Source organism: Nanorana parkeri, unplaced genomic scaffold (assembly GCF_000935625.1).
Source record: "Nanorana parkeri isolate BGI_ZX_2015 unplaced genomic scaffold, ASM93562v1 scaffold657, whole genome shotgun sequence".
NCBI lineage: Eukaryota > Metazoa > Chordata > Amphibia > Anura > Dicroglossidae > Nanorana > Nanorana parkeri.
The window spans coordinates 140,972-163,143 of NW_017306925.1; the positions used below are offsets into that span (position 1 = coordinate 140,972).

Here is a 22,172-nt window from a genome sequence, read left to right on the forward strand (position 1 = left end):
TGGTAACCCCCACACCCCCCCCCCCCCCCCCTCTACTCCATCACACCTGGCTGCCTGAGTCGATGCTGCTTCTCATGGGGCAGTTTACACATACTGGCTGCAATGTTGAACAGCCTCCGTGTATGGGAGAGGCTGGACTTTTTCCTATGACAGAACGGCACTGATTCCACTGTCATTAGTGGCTACTCTGTGTTGTGCGTGAGTCCAACTGACAGCTATGGGACCGGAAGTGTAATATGCTTCGCTCCCAGTCCCATAGTATGGGGAGAGGATCAGTGAATGGAGGTTCGCTCATCTCCCCAGCTTCTTCCCAACACCAGGGAAGCTGGGCCCGTAGGAGGGGCAACGGAGCCCGGGAAACACGGCGGGGCTGTGGGGTGGGGGTGAAGCGATCGGGCGACAACTGAGTCTAATCGCTTCTTCTGTAAAGCCGGCAGTCGGCTTTACAAGTTTAAACAGGGTCCCGGCGTCTGTTTAAACGGTCCCGGTGCCAGTGACGTACTATGGATGTCACTGGTCACTAAGGGGTTAAGGACTTATTTTCCCTTGCAGGCCCTGCTGTGCAACCTGCCGTTGCCACCATGGTGATGTGTCCGACCTTATTTCTTTGACCAAAGTCTATGACTAGGGACACGGCGTCCATCTTTGTTAACCCCCCTCTTCTCAAACATTGAGCTCTTTCTTGTGACCTTGTGCTACTGGTGAATATCCTCAGACAAATCTCCAGGTTTGGTCTCCCTTCTGTCCACATGCAGTGGATTCTGTGCTGGACTGCTAAACTCCTTTGCAAGAAGTGCCTTGAACACATGCCCTTTACTTAAGCCCTGGTAGTTTCATGATAGAAGTGTCAAAGGATTTACTGAACAAATGTGCTCAACAGTATCTTTTCACCACAGAAGAGGTCATCCAAACCTTGGCAGCAAAATCTTTTGCTCCCTTTTGTCCTTACTAAGCCTCAGAATCAAAATCTAAGCCAGGGCTTTTTATTTAATCATAAGCCCTGTCCCTCCAAAGCCACTTAACCCAGGGACAATGCATGGGCACCCTCATTAAGTATGCATATGTATGTCTACCTTCTTGATCTGTGTCTGAGACATTATGGGCGCTTGGGCCAGAGTGTTGTAACCTGTGTTGCTAGAGTTTTGCTCCCTGTCTTCCTCTCGCTTCCTACTTTTAAACCTACCATGATCTCAAAGACAACTGGATCTTCTTGCTGCCCTAGGTTAGCTTCTTTCCCAGGGGGTGATGGTCTCTATACTAGGAGCGCAACAGTTCCAGGGATTTACCCCAACCTGTTCAGTGTCCCCAAAGCAAAGGTTTGGCGACAGGACCAGGAATCCCCAGGCCTTCGCCATGAATTTCTGGTTACTCAATACTATCAGTTTAACCTGATCTATGCCTTTCCTTTGGAAAGTTTGCCTTGCCTCTCTCGCAGGATTGAGACAGAGGGCAATCCAAGGATCCTCATTGCTTTCAACTGGCCCATGTGTCTGTTCTACCTTGATGTAGTCAAACTCCTGGCAGACTGTCTGAGCACTTTGAGATTGTACAGACCTCCTGTCCTAAGATGGTCCATGCCTTCCAGCTTAACCAGGACATTGTTTTACCATCCTTATGTCCTGTGCCAAAGCATCCTAAATTAATTTCTTTCCTCTTTTTGGGCATGGTCTGAGCTGTTAGTTTACCTCATTGCTACAGCTTTCATCTGCTAGTCTGGCCCCATGACACCATTACTAAGTGTCCCCTTATGAGGTTGGCAGCTTGTTTGTCATTGCAAGGTGGTTTCAGTAAACTATCACTCTGGCCTCTGAGTTGAGGGGTAAAGTTCCCCAATCTCCCAGTTAGGATTCACTTTAATAGTAGTGTTAGTACTTTTTGGGCTTACCAATATCAGGCTTTGATTTGCCAAATCTGCGGGCCACCCCTTAAACCTTTTGTCCAAACTTTTGCCAAGTTTTACCATGTGGATGTTTAGCCACCACTGTGAATACTAGCGAACTCCACAAGGTTTTTCAGGCGACCCACTAAATAATGGGATACTTTTATGATTACCTGTGGGGGTTAGTTGTTTACCGGACTTGTAAGCCATTGTTATCGGTCATGGATGCTTTTGGGTCATGCAGGGATGCAAACTGTCCCATGCTAGCATGAATTTGCTTCAGTGCTTGGTGTGGTCAGTTTTAAAGAGGAATTTCATATTTAATTTCTTGATCGTACATCACAGGACACAAGGAGTTAATACTGGAATGGATGGGTTTATCAGCTTCCTTTAGATTAGATACTGGCAAGTCAAAGCTGTTGGGACAGCCCTTGTTTTTTTATACTAGTGTATAAAAGAGAGAAGTACACCCTTTTTTCTTTTTTTTTTTTTTTTCTTTCTGCTCAAGACACTAACATATTTCACTGCACTGAAGACAGACACTGCAGCACCAAACAGTAGTTATTTTGATAAGTTTTCTCCTCTGTGGGGCTGGCCTGTAATGTTCTTAGGGCACTGGATCCTGCATGGGGCATTCACCTTGGCACCTTGAGCAGCATGTGCAGTTGCTGCAGGGTGCTTTACAGGTCTGGGGCCATGGTCCATTTTGATGGAGCCTATACCCGAAGACTCCCTTTAGGCGGGTATGCACACCAGGAGGGCAAAGACTGATGTGGCATGTCCTTTTTTTTTTTTTAAAGGACCATACTACACCCTCAGTTCCCTACTGCTTTGAGGGTTGGCAAGTCCGGGTTAGTCCCTGCTTGATGTTCCCAGGTAAGAACCCCTCTCCCTGTAAAGTTAAATGGTTGGCCTCAGGTGTTCACTTAGGTGTTGTTCAACTGTTTTTAGATGGATGGAGTTCATCAAGCTGTAACTGTTGGGAGCTTTTCTAATTTAACAGTTTTATTGTATGCCCTTTCTTTTATAACGAACTGTGGGCCCGATCTCATTTTATAATTAATCTTGCGTTTATTTAATCCTATTAAAGAAAATGTTGAATACAGGGATTGTTTTTATCAAACTAAATTGATAAACCCATCTTCAAACAATGTGACCTGTTTATGCAAACATGTTACTTTATGTTAAGCTGGTAAAGGCTGAAGTCTAATTCGGAGTTTTGAATCAAGTTGCTTGTCTTTGTGTCTAATTTTTATGTATGGACTTGGAGTTAAAAAAAAGTATCTAACAGCTGTTCTGTAACTGGGATGGAACATGGGAGTGGGCAATAACTGCTTCATGACACGTTCATTCAGTTTTTCATGCATAAACTGAAAAATGTAGCGCCTAGCTAGTTTACCTCTAGTTAACTTTTTAGGGCCAGAGACTGGTGTCATAATTACATACACTGTTAACATTTAATGTGCTAACCTTTGTACACATTTGGTGGTTGATGGTTATTTGCACAATAAAATACCATCTAGTTTTCCTCACTCATTTTTAGGCAACAATAGTTTAGGATCATTCTTAATTTAATTCCTTAATTTATTTTACCAATTCAGGCTTTGTTGCTTGCTTTTAAAGTCCATTCAGTGCAACAGAGCTTGGTCCATCAGTGAACTTTAATGATTGTAGGTGTTGGGATGGGGACATGCACACAAAACCTAGGACTTAAAAGTTCCACTGAAGCTGCTTGTCAGGGTTCAGCAACTGAGTAACCCATCTAGTACACATTAATATGGTTCAGTTGCTCATGAATCCTCAAATCTGGGCCACAATTTAATTTCTTTTGTTGCAGTTTAGTCACTTCCATCCCTAGAATCTTTCAGGGTACTAAATTTCCTGTTATGCATGTATTACGTGTTCAACTTAATTTATATTCTATTTATTGCCTTCTTGATCAGTGGATGGACTGGGGAAATATAAAATTCCTTATTCCCTAAAAATCCTTTAGATCTACTTCTCTTTTGTGATTTTCATTTAGATTATAAGGGATCGTGGTCATATCTTTCCCAGCATATTTGCTGTTGGAGGATACTTGTGAACCACAATTTTAAAAAAAAGTTATAAAGAGTGTAATTTTGATTGACGTAACAAAATGCGTTATTAGAAAATGGGTACAAATGCGATATCCAAGTGTTCAACATTCCTATTGAAAACAATTGGTTTGCTTATTTGGAAACAACCCAGATACTACTTGGAAAAGGTCACTCCTCTTTGAACAAACAGTACGACTTGTAGAATCTACAAAGTCCAACACTTGCTTTTAAATGAGCTCCTCAGTTCAGTTCTTAATATAGGCGTAAAGGTTTCTCAAATATTACCTATCAAGAGCTCTCCAGTCAAGAGTGCTGCATAAAACTGGTATTGCCACTATGAATACTAATGAATCCTCCAGAGACGCACATAACTTGAAGAGCACAGAGACGGCCATTTCCATGAGAATATGAAACGGAAAATGTAAGGTTCTGTGTTCATAAACAGGAACTGCATATGTCTGCTTCATGTACACTGAGTGTACTTTGCTGTCATATGTTTTTTAAAAATACCTCTGCAAAGGTGGAAATGGGCTTTTAAGGGTGTTATTTTTTAGATTTTTTTTTTTCCCTGAAGCTGTAGGTCTGCTTTGCCATTCAGCACTTTCCTAGTAATGTTTGTTTAAAATCCACCAAAAAAAAGTTAGTCTGACTGTGCAATTTCCTTTAGGAGTACCAACAACTATGTAAAGTGCTTGCCTAGTTAGATACAAGTTGATTAGATTTACCAAAACTATGTAATATGAGGACCTACCTTGCCTATCCAAAGTTGATTTTACAAGGATTGTATGGTCGGATTGTAACCTGTATGGTGGCCCTTTAGTATAGCTGTTTTTAATATTTCATATGGTTCCAGACAAGCTGGCAGTTGCAGAGCATGTGTGGTACTGGTAAAATTGTCTGTCTGGTTTGATAGGTGGGTGAGGCCATAAAGCGTGGGATTATGAGATACAGATCCCTCTCCCTTTAGCTGTTATTTTGACAGGCATTTGTTGGGGCAGGAATGTTATGCATTATTCCAGGCAAATCCAAGAGGAATGAAATCACATATCAACTTTTATCCTGCAAGCCCATGGCAGACTTTATGTAAACTACTGACACGGTGTCCAGGTTTTCTCTTTTCCATTGTCAAATAACAGGTTTAGAATGAAATTAGATGAATAAGTCCCAACTAGTTCCATCATCCTTGCACAGCTTTATACACTTGTGCACTTGACTTAATCTCCGCTACAATAACAAGTTTTTGTTTCTGTAAACCATTCCAGCTATATAGTCTTTTCCAGTTATGCTTCTGAAAGATTCATGCAAGCAGTGATGAGAACACAGGGCAGTGCACGGTAATCACATTTTCAGCAATCGTAATTTTAAAGGAATCTAGGAATCCCATTATATACAAAGTTGTTGGTATATATTCCAAACGTATCATATATTCTGTGATCTGTCACCATTCGGAGTCTAGTTACAAATTGTTTTATACAAGATTCTTACAACTTTCACACATTTTTCTAATTGGTTTTCGTTGGGAAAATGTGTAAATCCTGACAAACATTTGTATGAATCTTCTGTGAAAACATTTGTAAATGGACCAAGTGTAGCATGCCTAGCTATATTTTCTCCTGCAGCATGTGGTTTTTATACCCATCAACATATGTGTATAGGAAAGCAGACTGAAAATGAAGCTTTCATGGCAATGCGGTTGTCAACACCTGATTGTTGCTTTTAGGTGTTAAAAAGAAAATGTAATCTATAAATTGGCATGTCTAATGAAAGGTGTCCCACATTGGCAACACACTGGAAATCTGCAAGTCAGGTTATTCAGTAATGCAAGTGGGCCTTTAAATCTCTAAGGCTATGCATAATAACAAATTGAGGCGTTTAAAGTTGGAGTACCACTAGAAGTTGAAAATCATTTCTGAATCCTCCAGGGGACCCAGTGCATATAGCATCAGATCCATACTATAGTTTGGAAATAAGTGCATTTCCTAATAGTACAGTACAGGATTCTTAGACTAATGGGTTATTTGCTGCCACCTTCAGGTAACTGGACACTGGCAAAAATAGATGTGCACAGCCCCCATATAATTCCACCCATTGCCTAGGGATCCTCAGTTTTTTTGCTAGCATTAACTGCTTCTCTCTGCTGAGAGAAATGTATCTTTTTTTTTTTTTTTCTTATGGATTTGTTTTCCTACTAAAGTTGGACTCCCTTAAGATACCAAACCTGCCAAGCAGACACAAACTGCCAGCTCTGCGCTCCCCTGACTGCACCACAATCCACTTCGCCATCTTGAAGCCACTTTTACGGGACCAAGTGCTACATGCGTTGGGTCTCCTGGGGTATTCAACAAGGGTTTCCAACTTCTGGTTATAACATTTCTTAAGTCTTGCTTGCTCTGGAACAAAGTGTTTGTTCTTTAAATATATCATCTTTTGTGTTGCCTAATGCTGAGCTAGGTATTGTGCAAAAAAATTGTAGTTTATAAACTAAATCATTTTTCTTGTAGTTTACCAACCTTTACTAAAAACAAGTGTATTTTTAGTTATAAAGCAAACAAAATTGATATAACCATAAGATACAGTAATAGTACAGGCCCTTAAGAAAATGGTTGTCTTGCTGACCAGGCAGAATGACCAACTGCAGTGATGTCTCCCTTTTTATATACACTATATTGCCAAAAGTATTGGGACGCCTGCCTTTACACGCACTTTAATGGCATCCCAGTCGTAGTCCCTATAACAGCTTCAACTCTTCTGAGAAGGCTGTCTACAAGGTTTAGGAGTGTATCTATGAGAATGCTTGATCCTTCCAAAAGCGCATTTGTGAGGTCAGGTATTGATGTTGGATAAGATGGCCTGGCTCGCAGTCTCCGCTCTAATTCATCCCAAAGGTGTTCTATCGGGTTGAGGTCAGGACTCTGTGCAGGCCAGTTAAGTTCATCCACCCTAAATTCTCTCATCCATGTCTTTATGGACCTTGCTTTCTGCACTGGTGTGCAGTCATGCTGGAACAGGAAGGGGCCATCCCCAAGCTGTTTCCACAAAGTTGGGAGCATGAAATTGTCCAAAATGTCTTGGTATGCTGATACATTAAGAGTTCCCTTCACTGAAACTAAGGAGCCAAGCCCAACCACAGAAAAACAACCCCACACCATAATCCCCCCTCCACCAAACTTTACACTTGGCACAATGCAGTCAGGCAAGTACCATTCTCCTGGCAACCGCCAAACCCAGACACGTCCATCGGATTGGCAGACAGAGGAGCGTGATTCATCACGCCAGAGAACACGTCTCCACTTCTCGAGTCCAGTGGCGGCGTGCCTTACACCACTGCATCTGACGCTTTGCATTGCACTTGCAGATGTAAGGCTTGGATGCAGCTGCTCGGCCATGGAAACCCATTCCATGAAGCTCTCTACGCACTGTTGTGCCAATCTGAAGGCCACACGAAGTTTGGAGGTCTGTAGCTATTGACTCTGCAGACAGTTGACATCTTCTGCGCACTGTGCGCTTCAGTACTGACCCCGCTCTGTCATTTTACGTGGCCTTCCACTTCATGGCTGAGTTGCTGTTGTTCCCAGTTGCTTCCACTTTGTTCTAATACCACTGACAGTTGACCGTGGAATATTTAGTAGGAAGGAAATGTCACGGATGGACTTATTGCACAGGTGGCAACCTATCATGGTACCACGCTTGAATTCACTGAGCTCCTGAGCGCGACCCATTCTTTCACAAATGTTTCTAGAAGTGTCTGCATGCCTAGGTGCTTTTTTTTATACACCTGTGGCCATGGAGGTGATTGGAAGGTGATTGGAACACCTGAATCCAATGATTTGTAGGGGTGTCCCAATACTTTTGGCAATATAGTGTACTTCTGAACATTTCTAAAGTGTCTAATGGCTCCATTTACAGCTTTTGCCCCTTTTATAATAGCAGTAAGGCTGGTTCTTGTCTGTATTTTGAGAGTCTTTAAAGGCTGATAAATGGGTGTTGCCTCTAGATTGTCACTTGATCAAAAATGCAATACAATTGCAGAGTGAGATTAAAGAAGTAGATAGGAAGGGTATACTCTGTGCCCAAAACAAAATTATTGGTAACTGCTGCGCGCTGCAGGCTCGTGATTGTTTAACAGTTTATATTGAGTGTTTCCCCTGCCCTTCTTTTCACACATACCCATCTGAGATTGGAATAGGCAAGCATGTACAGTCTGTGGATGGATCAGTGGGCAAATGCTCCTTAAAGTGGACGTTTACCACCTTTCACTAAAAATCACATCAGCATGCTGCACTGCATTCTAATATATAATCATATTACATTCATTAAGCAAACATGTTTTTCATTTACTTGCAAATAGAGTTCATCCACTTCCTGGTCCACTTTGGTACAAATGATGTAATGTGCCAAAGTGATGCATCCTAGGAGCAGAGATTTGCAGAGCATTGCTGGGAAATCTTATCTCTAATCTCACGAAATCTCGGAAAGGCATTTTCCTCCCCTGAGATGATCTGCATGGTCACATGTCCTAGTGACGTGCCAGAGTTGCGGTAGGTGAAGGTAGATCTAGTAATCTGCTCTTAGTAAAAAGGACCACTGTGAGAGGAATGGGGAAAAACAAAATACTCAAAGAATAAAAAGCCAGCAATTATCTAGATGTATCGGTTTGTAGATTGTCATTACTAAACATTTGTAAAGGTACCTTTTGTTATTTTAAAGGTGAGGGTAAAGTTCATTTTTAAGGAATGTCCCTGTTGTGCACAGGTGCTATTTTTTTGCATTGTTGTCCTGACTGGCTGTCACTGTTTTGGCATATTTTTTAGTGTGCACTACCATCACAGAGGTACAATGTTTGTGTTTTTTTTAAATATTTTATTTTTATAGCTTTTTTTTTTTAAGTTATAACAGAGCAAGGTCTGCATATCCATAGTAGACTGTTATGTTGTCTCCACAATGAAGTTATGCTCCTGACTGTTGAATCACTGGTTGCATTGACTTTTCGTTAGGTATCATTCATGTATAGGCCCTCAAAGGTTGGATTTATCTGGAACGACTATAGATTTACAATAAATCCAGCTTTGCACAGTAGCAGGGTGTGCTGGTGATTATTTTTCAAAACAAAAGGAAGGGAACAAATAGTTGAGGTAGACAATGGAACAGGCAAAATAGAAATTCAGAGGTTTTACTGTGTTTATGTATTCGTCCCCATGATCCAAGTGCTTCTTTTAGGATAGGGATAAAATATTTTAGACTATGGCTCCTCCAGTCATCTCTGATAGAGGTATGTCTGTTATGCGCAGATTGTTGTAAAGAATGTTTGACTCATTAGGCAATTTGTACTTTTTATGAAATCTATATTTGTCCATGGCATATAGACCTGAGTTTAAACGACTTTTAAAGTCACAGCATATACTATCCTGGTAGAACATCAGCATTGTAATGGAAATACATACTATAGTTTTTGATAATGCAATCAAAACTTACTTTAAAAAATCAATATAATGTAGTGAGTGCTGCCTTCCGCCTGCCCATTGCTTTCCACAACTTCCTTGATCCTCTGTGTGCTTTGCATCTCTTTACCTGCTGCTTGATGTGAGGCAATTTTAATTTCTCAAGACTACACATCCCATCATGCATTGCTTCCAGAAGCAACTGATCATTTTACATTATTCAGATGCTGAGTTGTAGTTCAGAAGGCAGACTTTGTGGGAGTGATGACACAAAGAACAACATTCCCGGGACTGAGGGAAATTGTGTCCGTGAATTGAGGAAGTACATCCTATGGGCATTTTCAATAAGTGAGTTTTCAGAGTTCTAGATCGATTTTTGGTTATTAGGAGTGGGATAGAACCTATGGAAAGTCAATGTAAAAATATATATTTTTAGTTTTTAACTGTAGATGCTCTTTAAAGTGCACTTTTATGTCTTTTAAAATGTTTTGCAGTTTTTCTTGTATTCTTGGTTTTCTTGATGAGTAGATGTGCATTATAATTTCCTTCCTAAACTGAACGTCTGTTTTTGTCTTAGGACACTAATGAAAAGCCTTGGACAGGCAGGAGAAATTGAACCAGAGACTGAGGGAATATTAACCGAATATGGGGTGGATTTCTCAGAATTCCCCAAAAAGGTACTACAGTGCTTGCCACAGAACTTGCCATGGACTATTCCTCAGGAGGAGTTTAAAAGAAGAAGAGATCTGAGGTTAGTAAATGTAATCTTACACCAGTCATTTCACAGTTAAGATCAAATTTGCGCGGTGGGAATGCACCCCTCCACAACTGATTTGAGTCAAGAATAGAGGAGTGGCAGTCCATTTTGGGTGGGCTTTGCACCAATCCCACTCGCCTCACTAATTGGTCCTTTTTGAACAACCCTAGCCTTTGCCATTGTTTACAGAAGCTACTGCCAAGTCAACTATTGTAACGCTTCTCACCAAAACGACAACTCTGATATCGCTGTGTGTGGGCTACCTATTATGGATCTCAGCTGCATAGCGGTTATAGCTGCCGTAGGGGATAAGAGTCATTGTTTGTGGGACCCTGCAGTAATGAGCTAGTAATGCAGGTAGTGAGGCACTTGTAGAAAGGGTTGGACAAACAAGTATTCATACAGAGTCCAGGTTGGTCTTCATACTATAAATATGTATTGGAACATGTATTATGTCATACACATCACAGGAGGTTCAGAAATGTACAGGTCCAGTGCCTCCTAGGAAAACCTGTATCCCTTCATACAAGGGTGTGGACGGCATGACGAAGTTGAAGATGGCTGGGCTTGGCATAGATACCATATCTCTGACAACTATTCAGCTTATGGTCTCTATCTGTCCCATGAGACCCAGTTATTTCTCCAATTGGGTGCCACCATTTTTCATAACACAGCATAGAGAAGGCAAAGTCAATCCGTTATTTAAAGCTTGACTCCAGACACAAAAATGTAATTTAAAGAAGTACCCCGAGTAAAAGTGGGCTAAGCCCACACTGCAAGGGTTATGTGCTCGTGTTTTTTTTGCCTAGGGTCAAAAATAACTCTTTTAACCTGATCCTCTGAGCTTGCTGGCTGTGACAGTTCTCACTCCTACCTGTCTCCACTGCTGCAGTGCTGGTATGTCCCTTGCCCACCTCACATCCTATACACTGTGTATAGAACGTTATGACCAAGGACCGGTCTAAGAGCAAGCTGGCTAGGAGAGTTGGGTATGTATAACTTTGTTTGATCCTAGGCAAAAAGGAGCACTTAAAGTGGCATTAAACCCTCAGATCTTTTAACATAAAACAATACTGTAATGTGTGCCTTACTGTAATCCATGGTTGTTTCCCTTCTCTTTGCTGCTCTTCCTTATAAATCTGTATCTGTTCTCATGCTCTGCAGAACTTCTGTTTTGCAGCAGACTGCCTTGTCTCAGGAATGGATACACGGTGTCTGTGTATAGATTTGTATAGGCTTGTAACCTGAGCCAGCACTACAGGAAGAGGCCCTGAGCTGAAAAGGGAAGTTCTCCCCAAGCATGAGAAGACCTGAGGATTTAAAAGGAAGAGCAGCAAAGAAAAGGGAAACAACCATGGATTACAGTAAGGCACACATTACAGTATTGGTTTAGGTTAAAACAAATCTGAGGGTTTAATGTCACTTTAAGGTTAATACATTTTTTACCTGGAGTTCTTTAAATATATTCCGTAAAAGCCACAGACGATCTAAAGCCACTTTGTGCATAAAATACCTTTGCACACCCAGAGTTTACTGTATTAAAATAGCAGTGACATCACTGTCTGCACCTCAACACACCTACCTTCAGAACCTGTCAGAAGGTGTGGTGGAGTGCCATTTAGAACAATTATATCACAGAAATCACTGCGCTGGGAATGCGTGCCTAACTACCTGATTGGACCAGCCGCAACAATGTGTATAGGTGAATAAATGTAAAGCAAATATGTTGCGCTCGGTCTATGTGAACCAACTACACACTAAAGTGTTAATAAACAAATCTGTGTAAAATTACGACAATCCGTGTGAAAAAATATTGATGCAAGTGAATTATTTACATATGACTAGAAGGTTCAACACACAAACAAAATAAGAATAATAAAAATCAACACTGCAACCTTCAGAATTAGTGCCAGTGATCAACCTCATTGTTTCGGCATGTATATCTCAAACATGCGAACCTCTGGCTAGCGATTGTAGTAAAACAACACGGAAAACTTAAATTTAAACTGTGATATTAATTCAAGCTATGAACAAACTTTGAGAAGGAAGAAGGGGCTCTGTGGTGGCCCTCCAATCCTCCTAAAAAAAAAACATGCAAATAAATCAAAACTCTAAAATAATATCAAAGAAACTGACATTTCAAGGGGCATGTATCATTACATGCATATCCCACGAACAGCACTTAAAGGGCAACTTCCCTCTCTCAGTGACACTTGATCAATCGGTCCTCCAAACATTCACTGACAGTTCCCCAAGAGGGTCTCCTTGTTAAAAAGGTATTTTTAAGTTCTGGTTTTCCAACCCCTTCTAATGTCTCCTTGTCAAGTACCGGCGTGGATCTCTCCTTCTCCATCGGTCACCTGATCCCTCGCCGCCCGGAATGGCGGCATTCACCTAATGGTGTCCCACAGGGAAAAATTGAAGGAGACAAAGAGGAGGCTATCTAAGTGCAATAACACAAATATTTATTTCGTAAAAGAACTCAAATGCACTTACGGAAACAACGAAAAAATCGAGCTTTTGAGCAGCACTCGGCTAAGAGATGAAGGCAGGTTTTCCTTTACATTCCACATAGACCGAGCGCAACATATTTGCTTTACATTTAGAACAATTGTCATTTAGAATGCTTGTCGCTGCATCACACTTGCGCATTTAATGTGTTGCTGCTTGTTGTTTTGCATTACTGCAAAGCGATCATGTTGAACTGGTCCCTAAAGAAGAACTATGAGGTGAGTGATTTTCACTCAAACTCATAGTTCGAGCCGACGTGTGACAGCCGTCCCGGCTGCAGCGTTCTCAGTATACCGAGCTTTGGGCCATGGGAGGACGCTAGTATATAGTATATGTCCTCCCGTGACCCTTTGGAGAACTTTGGGGAAAAATGTTTACCCCATAGTTCTCCTTTTTAAGAGATGGTTTTTGCTCAGTTTTGTTTTTTTAAGCGTCTACATTTATAAGCTGATTTTTCTTTAATGTCGTTATTCATGTAACATCTAGTTTTGGTCATGGTCGTTTCATGTTGATTTGGGATAGTGTAATAACAGCACTAAGATAAACTGTGGGATAGTTGCATTTGCCTGCATCATGTGTTCTCTTAAGAAGCTGCTGAGTAGAACGAGAAGGCATAAATGTTATCTGCATAAAAAAAAAAAAAAATCCTGTCATCACAAGCAATGGTATTTATTTTAGCATTGCTTGCAACAAGTTGGCCATTTCCATTGACCTTCCATAGGTCCATAGCTCATTATGACACGCAGATGGGAAATCTGTGTGGACAGGGACAATCCTCTGTTCTGTGGGGAACTGGGGCTCTCATAATTGGTAAAGTATTGTGGCGTACGCTGGTGCCTCAGCAAAGTCGACAAAGGATGTTTTTTTTTTTTTCTTCTAGTTCTCAAAGAATTATCTACCCCACTGTACTATGTATGTTTTAGCTGATTGTTGGCTTTGTTCCTTGTAATCATGCTAAAATAACCATTTGCTTATTTTGTAATATACCAAGTGTGCAGTGACTCTAACTCTGACCTAATGAGACTGATTATTCATAAAAAAGTTAATTTGTAAATGAGTAACTTCTATCTAGGGAATATATAAAATCTTGCTCCCACCTATTCTGTTAAATATGAGTGGTAAAGAGCAGATGATACATGCTTGTGTGATTTGACTTATTACTGGAAAAATAGTCTAAGAATTAAAGCAAACGGAATAAAGGCGATACAGCTTCTTGGCAAATGTAAAAGGGTTTGCAGCTAGAGATATTGCTTGGTATTTAGACATCTAAATGGAAAAAGTGAAGGCTAAAGCAATATGTTCAAAACTTTGATTTCTGGTCCAATCCCACGGTCCCAGGTCTTTTTATAACAGGGTTCAACTGTGTCCTTTGCAATTTTGCCACCCTACCGAATGTGTGCAGTGCACCCCGGACACGTTAACCTCACTTGGAGATTATTGTAGCAACCCCTTCAGTGGGCTTTAGGACAAGAGTTATCTCCTTATTACACATCCTATGTTCCCCCTTCCTCCGTCCCAGGTTAACAGCTTTAATTTCAGATCCTGTTACACTCAGCACGGACCAGGCTGGACTTGCCTGGGTCTTGTATCAACCTTACTAATTAAGGATAACCCTTGACCCTCTGCAAGGTCTTCTGTGTTCTTAGTAGGAACTTATTTTGTTGTCTCCTAGAATACCCTTATTTATACATTTCCCTTCACTATCTCCCCTCTCAACCCCATACCTCCTCTTCTTCCTAGGGCAGAGGCAGCCCCTTTAAATTTGATTTCCAAACCTACATGATACCAAATAGCTAATCTGCAGTTTGGCTCTTTAAAGGAGAACTATGGGGTCAGGGCTTTTCCCCATAGTTCTCCTTAGGGTAAGGGGAGGACACAAACTAGCGTCCTCCCGTCACCCTAGGCTCAGTATACCGCGAGCTACAGCTCGCGGTATACTGAGACGCTGCAGCCGGAGCGGATCCCGACATCGATGTCGAGATCGGCACAGCTGCGTGAGTGAAAGGTGGCTCTGCCTATCTAGAGGCAGAGCCAGCTGTACCCGCCCCCTCCCCGTCCGTTCCGCCAGTCAGCGCTTGCGGATCGGAGCGGGGAGAGGGGAATCCAGCCCCTCCCCTGTCACGGCAGAGAGCCGTGACAGGATCGAGAGGTGAGCGAACCCGGTATGTGTTCGCTCACCTCCCGATCTACTGAGCCGACCTGTGACAGTCTCATTGTCACAGGTCGGCTAGAACTATGAGGTGAGTGAAAAGCACTCACCTCATAGTTCTCCTTTAATTGCCAGGGGCCTGAATTCACCAAATAAAGTTTCCAAGTGTTCTGTAGAATGCATAAATGAAAACCCAAATTCCTTTCCTCCTGAAAACACTTTTTCTGGAAGACCAAGGCTCCTCGTCGTCATAATTGCTACCTCTCTGGCTATTAAGCTTTAAACCTCTTTAAAAAAGGAGACGAGTGGCCATTTGCCTTTTACCCTTCTTTGCCCCGTGAAATTATCATCCGTCTTTAGATACCTCCTTTGGTTTAATCCCTTATAGGTTTCTCCTACCTAAACAAATTGAAAGTCTCAATTTGTTACAATTCATGAACATCTGGTGCATCCAACGTCCCCAGTCCAAAGATGGTACCCACTATCTTTCAAATGTGCACCATTCTTTTCAGTATTGATTTTTCTTTTTGCTCTCAATCCATGCCTTACCTTGGACCTCCGTAAAAAAAAATTGGGAACCAAATTTTGGCTGATCATGCTCCCTTTTCTTTCGTTAATGATCCCAGAAACTATTGAAAACCTAATAAACTCCTTCTAGATGTGGCCTGTATAACTGAGATCCGATCCTATATAACCAATTTCATCTCTGGTGAAATGGTAAGCCCTTACGGCTGTGCTGTCGCATCATCTTCAAACATGGCAATCCTCAAAAAAAAGGAAAGGAGCACCGATCTTACTAGGCTAATAGCACTTGCAGAGATTGAAACTTCTCATATGCAAAATCATTCCTCCTCCACTTTACAGGAACTCACTAAACTTCGAGCCAAAATACAGAGCTCAACTGACTCCAAAAACCTTACATGTAGGCATCGAGCTAGGAGTAAGTTCTTTGAATACGGGACCAAATGTATTATGATATTTGCTTGCTCAGTATGACAGCAGAGAGCTAGGTATATCCCAAAACTAAATTCCTCTACCAAGGGTTTGATCCATAGTCCTGAAGAAATCGCTGAGAAATTCCAGCGAATTTTACTACTTTATATAATATCCCTCAGACATGTTTTTTTTAGACACTTAGCCATCTTATAAAGACATATTGCAGGAATATCTTGATTTGCATTACCCTACCTTACTCGCAAATGTCTTACACCTGACTGCACCTTTTTACAGATCTTCAGGTAAAAGCTATGGCCTGGACAATCTGACAAAAAAATTTTGTATACACTTCCAAAGAATGTCCATTTTCGGACCGGTCGTTAAAGTCTATGGAGTGGTCCTTCTTAAACCAGATAACCATACCTCACATTGCATTAATTATCGCCCCTTCTAATTAATTACTATGGATCTCAAGATGTTTTTTTTCAAGTCGTATGAAGTCATACATTCCTTCACTAATCCACAAGAAACAGGTTGGTTTTGTACCACAAATAGAAGCTAAAGCTAATTCTAAAAAGACTTTCTAATCAGTCATGCCCAAACCCACTCCCTTCCTCTTTTGTTTGTGATCTGTCAACACTGAGCAAGCCTTTGCCAGAGCGGATTGGAAATTTGTATATGCCTCCTTTCTCCATGCAAGCTGCTCCATGGGATTTGTCAACAAAATGATGACCATATACATATCTCCAACTGCTAGAAATAGGGTGAAATAGCAGCTCTCTGATCCCTTATTGATTGGGAATGGGGTGAGACAGGATTGCCCCTTATCAATGGATATATATTTTTTATTAATGAAGCACTTGGCTAATGCCATCTGACTCTGTTCATGGACTTACAATAGGCAAGCATACATGGAAAATGGGTTTGTACATGCAGCAGCCCAGAGAATAGAGCTCCCCACTTTTGTACAGGAATCTAAAGTCTACAGAGACTTCAGTAAGTAAACTTGCAAAGCACTGAAGCTTGAGGGCCCATTTACACCACCTCCAGACCAGATTGTTTCTGGACCTAAAATGCATCCCAATGTTTTCCTATGCTCTTCTTGGCCTCGGTTCACACCATCGCAGTCAGTTCCAGACCAGACCAGAAAAATACTGCAATATAAGAACAATAATAGGAAGATGGAAAAGTGGAGAGTCATTGCTGCCCAGGTCGTCCCTGGCTATAATAATTTCAGCAGCTCGGAAAAGAACTGTGGTAAGTTCATGTGTCTTATGTGCAAGCATTGTGCTGCTCTTTTCCTGGCTATCTGTAGGTCTTGCAGAGGTACCCCAGCAAGACCTACAATTGAACGCAAAAACGCGGCAAAACGGAACACAGTGCATTCCAGATCTGGTCCAGGAAAATGGCTTGAGCTTGCCCTGAAATGTATGTCTACCAGAACAGTTGAATATACAGGATTAATTAGCATTTACATGATTCCCCCCCCTCGCCTAAAACAATCCCTAGTGAAATAGTAAGGACAGACAAGAAAGCTAGCTTTGATGTGCAATCCTTTTGTCAGGGGAAAAAAAATCAAGGGGGTGTCTCTTTGCTTGATGCTGAATTATATTATAAAGCAACCCGGCTGGATTGTGTCTCACTTTGCAACTGCAGACTATGGGTTCTTATTGAAAGGGATTAGTCACCTATCCCTTTGACCACTCTCCCATGGGTACCTCTCACATAATTTCTTAAACATTTTACCTTTCTATTCTAAGTTTGGCAGACTTACAACCAAATTTTGACTTAATACATACTATGGCTCTCTGTGCTAGGAATCGCTGATGTGGGGATTCACACCCATATCTAGTGGAGCTGCACCTTAAATTAGAATGTTGGTATCTCCCACATACACACAAATCTCTTCAAGGATTGTCCTGCCTCCAGAAATTGCACTCCTCTTGTCATTTTCATGGTTCTATTTCAACTGCTAAAAATCTGTTCTTTGAGCAGCTGAAGCAATTATTTCTAGGTACTGGCACTCCACTAAGATCTTTAGAGTTGATAGCTGAACTTTACCAAATAATGAGGATGGAGTAACTAATATCTTGTGAACATAAAACACCACTCCTTTATGAATAGGTTGACCCCATGGACCCCTGCTTTGATGTGATCACTATTACACAATTTTGCTGGGTCCAGGGCCTAACCTGTTATGGATCCTAATGTTGTACTTCCCCACTAAACCAACCCCCCCCCCCTTTTTTTTTCTTAATAAAAATAGATTAATTAAATTTAATTTCTGTAACTGATCAGACAAAGGGTTAATTTTCTAATAATCCTCCCTGCCTTCATTTACACACTGAATGATCTGCATGTTTCTGGATGTACTGTGAAACGGGAACGGATGTTTTTAATCCTTTGAATGAAGCAATCGATCTACTTGCTATGTGCATCAATGGATTTGTTGTGTGCACTATTTTTAGTGTTCCAAAATCAATATGGTCAGTCTCCTTCCTTTGTTAAACCTGTTTTTCGCAATGTTTACATTTGCTTGGTGTCAAAATATCAGGTACAATAGGTGGTAGGCAACTAAAAATACATTGCAGGCCATAGGTAAGAACATTACTTGTATTGTATGCAATGACATGAGCGCCTGTAGCTGAGACGTTTGTCAGAATGAGTAACATTTATTGATCAGACGAAACCCTGGTATCTATACATTTGGTATATGATCAACATGTACTTAAGGAATGTCATTTTATGTATGGACTCTTCTAAAGGGTTGTGTGTAAGTAATACACTATATATATATATGTGTGTGTGTGTATATATATAATGTGTGTATATGTCTCTTCCCCCCGAAGTGCTATCTTATATATACATTATTCCCAGATAACTCCAGCCTGTTTTTGCTCAGAAAGGTGCCTGTAGCCATCTCTAGTAAAATGCATTATTTTTGCTACTGCACACGTCTATTTTGTAGTTAGCGGCTATGGACCTCTTAAGTGCTGCTAAAGGATCATGGGCAAATCAGTGTTCAAGATGCCTATAGCGAGAGATGAGCCACTTCTGATGGAACAGGCTGCAATTGCTCCTGTTCAAAGTTGCAGTCGATATAGTGCAAGGAAGTGTGATACAACACTTTCTGAAAGTGTCAGTTTCAGTGTAATGATAACTGCAGCAGGGAACGTAGATTTCTGAACACTAAAGTCATACTTTGTTAGTGTTTGTTTTGTTTTTTCCCTTCGCATTGATATGCTCAACTGATCACAGGTAGTTACAGGGTTTCTTTAAACCTATAAACAAGCTTGGAGTACTGATGAAGCTTACTGAAATGCTCCTTTTGTGTTTTAGCTTTTTCTACTGGCATTAAACTTAAAAATTCTAAATTGGAATGTATTAATAGCTTATTCAGTATAGGATGAATCTTTGGTAGCTTGTGGTATTCTGGTTTACACAAGACGGGGTGCATTATTCTCAATCAACGGATGGTTTTATGACTAGTTCGAAGTATAGAATAGGTTGTTGTGTTTAGTATGGAATTTTGCATTTGTTCACATTTTACAACATTTGTCACATTGTTTCAAAGCTGTGTGCACATTTACTATGGTCACTGTATTTCAGTGTCTGAAACTGCGGCCAGGAAAATGTGATCATAGACTGATTTATCTTAAGGGACTAGAGAATGGAAGAGGTGGGATGGGAGAGGATCAGAAACTTGGAGTGAAAAAACAAACGGTTGAGGATTAAAATAACTGGGCACCTCCCTGGGTCCTGTGTGTTTTTTTTTCGTTTTTTTTCTGTGACCTGTTGCCAGGTCTGATAAAAAAAAGTAATACAATGATGGCCTTTTATTTAAAAAAAATGTTTTTAATGAAATGGTTACTAACCAGTGAAGAGCTGCCACCCTTTGCCGTTAATTTTGGACTATAATCATTTTAAATGTAAATTGCAATGAAACCATATAGTCAGTCACAAAGACCCCTTTTGTTTCATGTGTCTTCTTTTAAACAAACATGCAAAGTTAAATTTACCTTTTTGTAGTACATGCTTTTTGGAGCTTAAGCACCCTCCTTTCTTGTGCAAATCTCCCATTTTCTGTTTTGCAAATAGTAACTTGGTATGGTAGATCTCTTTTGGGACCATTGCTCACACGATTAATTGGCATTCAGACTTTTGCTTGCTTTACATTTTCCAGTTGCTTTGCCTCCTCGGCATTTTGTTGTATATATATATTTTTTTTTTCTTAATTTCTTTGCCAGTGAATGATTTTATTATTATAAACAGGACATTGTATTCTTTTTTTAAGGAGAAATCTGAAGCAGGAGGTAAAATTACACACGGTGCTTTCTCAGCTGCCAAAATAGAAAACAATGAACTAAAAATAGCAAGCGTAGGAGCGCAGGAGAAGATGGCAAAGCCAGAGGTCCACTTTTGAACTGTTTTGGCCCCAAGAGAAGGGTCATACTTAAGAATTGGGCTGAACTGTCGAAGAAGAGGAAATTGCGGAGCCTTGTGTTAATAAACCTGGGGATATTCACATGCAGGCTGTTGGAACACCCTGCTGGGTATTACTTTTCTGAACTGTGTGAACAGGTGGTCTCTTCACACCATTTTCTATTCTCTGCTACTGTTATACAAAATAAAACAGAACTGGACCTACCAAGTTGTTTCTTGCAACCAAACCCCTAACTCATACTATGTATTAAACATACTGTAAGTGTTCTTAGCTTACGTTATTGGTCAACATACAATCTATTTTTTGAACCTTTTCTTTCAACAGCTTCTGTGTTTTTATCTATTAAAGGTTTTTTTTAGCAAGAGCAGTAGCAGGTAGAAAATATATTTAAAGGAGAACTATGTGGCAACTGTTTTTCTTCCATCGTTCTCCTCAGGGACACGGGAGGACATATACTGTGTCCTCCTGTGACCGAAAACGCAGCATATAGCAGTCTTTTGACTGCTATATGCAGCAGTCCTAGAGGCAGAGCCAACTGTGCCCGCCCCCTCCCTGTCCGTTCCTTCAATAAGTGCTGGAGGGCCGTAGAGGGGAGTTGGGAATCCCTGCGGGGAGCGGTGACTCTGCAGGGAGATGATCGGATCAGCGATATGTTTTTGCATACTTTCCCGATCAATAGAGCCAACGTGTGAACGTTTCAATGCGACACGTCTGCTCTAACTATGGTATTGAGTGTAATTCACTCACACCATAGTAGGAATGCACCGCTACTAGGATCTGTGCTGATACTGAGTACTTGTACTCGCCCAAATGCTCCGATACCTTCCCTGATATTGGAGCTTCCTGATTGTCTCGGAAGCTCCCTCGTTGCTGATTGGCCAAGGAGCCAGCTTCCCAGCCAATCGGCATCGAGCCCGCCAAACAGCATGCAGCTGGTTTCCCGGGCAATCAAGAAGCTGAGTGGCGGGTAATGACATGCCAGGCGGCTCCAAGCTAGATTGTTAGTGGAAGTACCGGTAAATAAATATCTGTACTCATGTTCCGAAAAACCGGTATCGGTGCATCCCTAAACCATAGTTCTCTTTTTAATTTGATAAAATATCCCAACAAATTATATTCAAATGCACCTGAAGCTCTAGGGTAACTTCCCATTGCAAAAAAAGTGGCTGCTATTTTACCCCTACAAAACCACAGCTAAACCTGTAGCACAGCTCTTGTAAGGCCTGGGGAGGCTGACCCAGCTTTGTACCTGTCAGGGGGACATTAAGAACTGCCTTTTTGTGGGCTGTAAAAAAAAAAAATCCTTGTGTGTATAAGATTGTGATGAATATTCTTGCTCTTACACTGTAGATTCAACAGCAACACATTTAGTAGTAAAGATGATGTGCAAAGCAGTTGAGAAGGTGATATCGCTTCCTCTTTGACAGGAAAGGCTAGCACACTGCAATGGCTTTCTAAACTGCTGATTTTTTTTTAACTTTTATTTTCGGGTTTATAAACGCAAATACATTATTCTGGAAAGCAAAACAAGAAATCATCCACAATCTTATCATTTAGACTCCAAATCGATTACAGTAAAACAAAATTGTGTAAAAATTCCAAGATCCTAGCCACATGAAGCTTACATGGGTGTCACATGTGATGCAAGTTAACCATGAAAGAAGTTGTCTGGTAATGAGAAAAGGGAGACCTCTATATAGGGAGCTCTCAATCTGTGGAAGTGTGATAATCTCTATCACACAACAGTTGTAAGGGCCTCCCTAAATAAGGAGTGATAGACCAAAGGGACAAAATATTTTTTGGAAGGTTTGAGGGAGAGACAGAGAAAAAGAGATTGGGGGTGGACAAGCAGGAAGTCTTCCTAAAAGTACCCATTGAGTAAACTGTATTCAGGTGAGGCTGTGAAATCAATCCAGTAGATCCATGTTTTGCAGAATTCTGCTTTATGGTTTTAGGCCATCAAAAGGTCTTCTATAGTCC

General features: G+C 41.0%; 1 protein-coding gene across 1 annotated transcript in view; it reads left to right on the forward strand.

The window, feature by feature from the left end:
* The window catches only part of DIS3L2 (DIS3 like 3'-5' exoribonuclease 2), a 328,965-nt gene that overhangs the window by 136,798 nt on the left and 169,995 nt on the right, over positions 1 to 22,172 (forward strand). The window contains exon 9 of the mRNA XM_018563342.1: positions 9,973 to 10,146. Within this exon, the coding sequence (XP_018418844.1) occupies positions 9,973 to 10,146 (174 nt within the window). The remainder of the gene's footprint in view (positions 1 to 9,972; positions 10,147 to 22,172) is intronic.